This window comes from Parambassis ranga, chromosome 5 (genome assembly GCF_900634625.1).
Source record: "Parambassis ranga chromosome 5, fParRan2.1, whole genome shotgun sequence".
In the NCBI taxonomy this organism is placed as follows: domain Eukaryota; kingdom Metazoa; phylum Chordata; class Actinopteri; family Ambassidae; genus Parambassis; species Parambassis ranga.
The window spans coordinates 14,404,839-14,410,367 of record NC_041026.1 but is presented as its reverse complement, the minus strand read 5'-3'; the positions used below and the strand labels follow the sequence as shown (position 1 = coordinate 14,410,367).

Below are 5,529 nucleotides of genomic sequence, written 5' to 3'. Positions count from 1 at the left end.
TGTTTGCATCTCATCACTCTTTGGCTTTACTGTTTTTAATTACCATTATATACAAAACACAAACGATGTCATTCATAAATTAAAATGAACAATGTAAATTTAAAGCCGTAGATTATATAAGGTAAGCAAAACATGTTCCTTTATATACAGGCAAAATGATAAATATTTAATAGAAAAGGACTTAATTCCTTAAAAGCATACATACAAGTACATATCTAAGATAAACAGAGAACAATTGGCATTGTGCTTCAATTATACATAGCACCTTTCATTAATTAAATCCTATCTAAATCAACCACATGTATGATTTAAACTTCAATATAAGAGTTCCATTCCAGACCCACAAAGTGTTAAATCTACACACCACACTGTCCCCTCCGTGTCTTTTACTCATCTACAGTGTCTTGGCTGGTTTCTTTTACTGTCTCCAGTCTAACCTCCACCTGAGTCTGAATCTTAGTTATTGTTGATGACGAAGGTCCCTCCTCATCTTCCTCCTCTGCTTCCCAATCTTGATGAGCGGTGGCGTCTTGGTGCTGCTGATACTCTGACACCAGGTCGTTAAGGTTGCCCTCTGCTTCTGTGAACTCCATTTCATCCATGCCCTCCCCAGTGTACCAGTGAAGAAAAGCCTTTCGTCTGAACATCAGGGAGAACTGCTCGCCCACACGACGAAATATCTCCTGAATGGCCGTGTTATTGCCAATAAATGTAGAGGCCATTCGGAGGCCTCGGGGTGGGATGTCGCACACGGCCACCTTGACGTTATGGGGGATCCAATCCACAAAGTAGTTGGAGTTTTTCTGCTGAATAGCGAGCATCTGTTCATCTACCTCTTTGGTAGACATCCTGCCACGGAACACACCTGCAACCGTGAGGTAGCGCCCTCGCCTTGGGTCGCATGCCGTCATCATGTTGCGGGCGTCAAACATCTGCTGGGTGAGCTCCGGCACAGTGAGGGCTCTGTACTGCTGGCTGCCACGAGCTGTCAGAGGGGCAAAGCCTGGCATGAAGAAATGGAGGCGAGGGAAAGGTACCATGTTGACAGCAAGCTTTCTCAAGTCTGCGTTGAGCTGCCCAGGGAATCGCAGAGAAGTCGTGACCCCGCTCATGGTCAATGAGACCAGATGGTTGAGGTCCCCGTAAGTTGGCGTGGTGAGTTTCAGCGTACGGAAACAGATGTCATAGAGGGCCTCGTTGTCGATGCAGAAGGTCTCATCTGTGTTCTCAAGAAGTTGGTGGACTGACAGCGTTGCATTGTAGGGCTCCACCACGGTGTCAGAGACTTTAGGCGATGGCATGACACTGAAGGTGTTCATGATGCGGTCAGGGTACTCCTCTCGGATCTTGTTGATGATGAGGGTGCCCATGCCAGAGCCAGTGCCGCCCCCCAGAGAGTGAACCAGCTGGAAGCCCTGCAGGCAGTCACAGCTCTCGCTCTCATGCCTTACTCTGTCAGTCACCTGCTCCACCAGCTCTGCTCCCTCTGTATAGTGACCCTTTGCCCAGTTGTTCCCAGCTCCTGAGTTCCCTGTAACACCACAAGAACAGTCACCATCATCATGTGCACTGCAAGAATGAAAACACAAGTTCTGACATTTCTATAGAGGGTACAATAAATTCAAAGATTCAATAAATCTGGGATGATTTCTAGGGGGGTACACTTTTTCTGCATGAACATCTGACATAGAGGAAATTGTCCAGCTAGACCGTCTCGTTTGTACAACGACCACACCTTATTAGGCTATATCCTTCAACAGATGCAACCCTTGAACTGAGATACAACTTTTAAAAACTTAGCATTCTGTTAAATATTCTCATCTTAATATAACTAGCTAAATCTGAGTCAGAGATATTTCACTATACCCTTCAATTGTCTCACCGTGGATGAAGTTATCTGGTCTAAAAAGGGCCCCAATGCGACTACTTCTTACACTGTCCATGGTGCCAGGCTCCAGGTCCACAAGCAGGGCCCTGGGCACATATTTACCACCTATAAACAGAGAGGAAATGTATTACTAACACATTCTCATTTTTTAAATAACAATATTTAAAGTTTGTTTGTAAACACACTTGTCTCTTACCATGGGCCTCATTGAAGTAGACATTAACCCTCTCCAGTTGGAGGTGGCTGTCTCCTTCATAGATGCCATTTGCATCGATCCCATGTTCTTCACTGATCACTTCCCAAAACTACAAAGACAGAATTTAACACATTAAGATCAACAGAACACACATTGTTTGCTGAAGTTGTGCTTCAATAAATTCTACATCATTGAGCTGTAACAGCCATGGAGCTAATTATGTTCATATTTTGACCAGATGAAGAATAATATGATCAAAGTAAAGCAAACATTTCATTTTGACACATCACATTCTCTACTGTCTAAAAGGATTATGTGTTACTTAAGCTTTATTATCTTGTAGTTCCTCTCTCTTGTTAGCGACGATAAAAATGTCCCACCCATTACCAGGCTCGCTTTGGTTCTTATCTTTTTGCCTGAGTGCTTGACAGGGAACACCCTATGTCAGTCAAAACTGTCGATGGTAACACGCAAGGAAACAGTAACAAAACATGTCAAAATAGGCACCATAAAGTTAAAAGTAAATAAGTAGTTTAGGCTGGAAAGAATACCTTATTTTATAGTTATTTTATAAGTCATTGGAAAATCATCATAATCATTGAGATAGACAAAACATTTTCAGTCAACATTACCATCGGAGAGCGATTTATCATTAATATTTTCTTTACCTTGGAGCCGATCTGGTTTCCACATTGTCCAATTTGCAGATGTACAATTTCACGCATGATGATTGGGCTACAGTACGCAGAACAGCTGAGGGTCTGTGATAGTCCTCAAGTACTCTCAGTACTATCTGTCTTTTATACCAGACCTGAAATGATGTCACCAGTGATGTCAGGGAGCCCCTCAGATGATGTGTAAGAAATAAACAATAAAAAACCACACTTTTGAACTCACTCCTCTCTGTTGCTGTCTTACTTTTGTTGCATACTCCTCATTTGACTTTATTTGTACCGTGTATTTATTGTAATTAATTATGCTCTGTTATGTATTAAAAAAATATAACTTTTACAAATGTGCAAACCTGTGTATAGATATACAAGGGAAAGGTTTTATTATCAAAATAAATGAATTAACTGCAGTTATAGAAGTACAATAATTTGTAATAAAACAACATTATCATATGTGAACTGTGATCAAAAATAGGAAGGAAGTGCAGCGAGGACAAATAGAAGCTGGTCAGTGTCAGATAACACCCATTTAATTAACCACATTAATATCTACACCACTTCACACACACACACTCAAAGATTTTCAGCATGTTGTCTTTGCGTCTGCAGTCAGTGTATTAGTTATGGTAATTATTTAATTCAGACAGACCATTGGAGATTATGAATGAGGGATGCTACCATCTAGAGGATTCATCCAGGCATAACAGGATGCAGCTGGATTATTTTCCAGGCAAACACAGAGGTCCCTGACTCACTGGAGAGATTTAATTCACCATTAGGATTCAGTTCATTTTAGGTAGCACTATAAAGTAAATACGACAATCATTCACTGTGTTACATTTACAATTTACAATTAGGGAATTAGAATCTGTGATGTTACATTCTCCTTGTGCCTGCTTGGGTTTTCTCCAGGTACTCTGTGATGTCACAGAGCACCTGGAGCCCCCACCCCTATGTACAGTAAGGAGGTTCAGAATACTTTCAACACTAAATCAGCTTTAAGAGGGTGTATTTCTAGTGATTCACAAACACGATAAAATACAATAAGAGATCAACAAAGATACTAATAGATTACAATAAAACAACAGAATAAATAAATAAATAAATAAAAAGGACCTCCAACTTTAGCCTTTTGTCTCAGGATGAAGTGAGATGTGTTGAATTTTAAGTGTTTTTTCTCCCAATCTTGAAGGTTTTAAACTATACAACAATTTGATACAAGTCTTTAAAAATACTCTTTTGCTTTATATTGTTCTAAGATTCAACTCCTGCGAACTAATTGATCGTGGACTCAACTCAGACCTTTTAAATTTTACTTCTTTAAGAGTTAAAATACTGACAAGATTATTTGGATTATATTGAATATTAGCACTATAAAGTATTTGTGTTGCTCTCATGAAATGCAATATTATATCCACTCTTCATGTTTGACATAATTAAATTACCAGGTTATAACAGTTATTGATTTAAGGCGTATTAAGGTGTATTGGTTGATAATCATTTTGCTTCAAAGAGGGCGCCTCTCCCCTTCTGTACCTCTGCTTCATGACGCTCCGGGCAGTCATGTGATCCGACCCTGCTTCATTCCAGATGCGTCAAGCAGCAGCAAGGTGAAAACCGGAAGTACTCAGACTTTTGCTTCAGACTAAAAGCGTGAACCTAAAAAAAGATAAGGATTTAGTGTTGTGATCACTTTTCTTCCTATTTTTCATATATATGCTGCTTTAAATGTGTGTTTTCAACATGTAGGCCATTTTAGATAAAACAGTCCATGTAAAAGCTTTTATTATTATTATTATTATTTTATTTATTATTATTTTCTGTCAAAGTTACACATAAAGCAATCATTTACTATAAATTACTGGAAAGTGCAGTTTGCGCTCTAATGTAAACATTAGAGGCCACAGGTAATTGTATTATTGTTATTATATTGTTTTATTATTATTGGTTATATATTAGGCTATATTTTTCGTGTTTTTTATTTTATAATACTTTATGATATTTTATTTCTATTATGATGACAGTTGCTAACATTTCAGGCAGTGAAATGGATTTTGATAATGTGTGTTTAATGGCCAAAGTTTAATTTACGTAGCACTTTTAAACACACAAAAGACAGAGAGAAAAACATATCTAAACACAATACAGAGGGACAAACTTCCCCTTTTTCCATGGTCTTCTACCAGACCCGGGAGCTTGAGGTGAGCAGTAAAACATCAGTCATACGTAGAGCCACTCCTCTAACCTGGTGGGTCATATACATTCCTGTATTTGGGGATCTTCTGCCTCTGGCTACTTCTTGATATTCTTCTCAGGTGTTGGGACTGCCACTGCTTCTGCTCTTTGAAAGGCATGTCACAGTAAAGCATTTATTTTACTTTTTAGGGAAGAAAGTTAAAGGTGAATTGTCACTTCCTTTTTATGTTTTGGTGCTGAGTACAGGAGGTAAAAAAATAGTAATAAGTAAAATGATTTCAAATGAAATAATAAGTGATATAACCATGACTATTTTAAGGAATCATGTATTTTACTGATATCTTTTTAGCAAATTAAATAATTATGAAAAACATTCCAGACAATTCTGTCTATTTATCTTCTTGTATACATTCGATTCACTTTGTTATTTTGTGTCTTATTATCTGCATATTTCTTACCGTTTGAATAAGATCGTAGCCATACCGTTTGTATCTTGCGTCCTGTTGGGCTTTTATTGTGAAGGTTGCAACAGGAAGTTGTGCTAGTCGTCCCAGAAAACTTGACCGCGGCTCTTCGTT

The 5,529-nt window shown here is 38.7% G+C and overlaps 1 protein-coding gene across 1 annotated transcript; it reads right to left on the bottom strand.

The window, feature by feature from the left end:
* tubb1 (tubulin, beta 1 class VI) lies at positions 1-2,856 on the bottom strand. The gene is made up of 4 exons (XM_028406132.1): positions 2,753-2,856; positions 2,085-2,193; positions 1,883-1,993; positions 1-1,531 (listed from the first exon to the last, which is right to left on the bottom strand). Exons 1-4 carry the CDS (start codon positions 2,807-2,809, stop codon positions 387-389), a joined length of 1,422 nt encoding a protein of 473 aa, XP_028261933.1. The 5' UTR covers positions 2,810-2,856; the 3' UTR covers positions 1-386.
* Between the last annotated feature and the right edge of the window lie 2,673 nt (positions 2,857-5,529).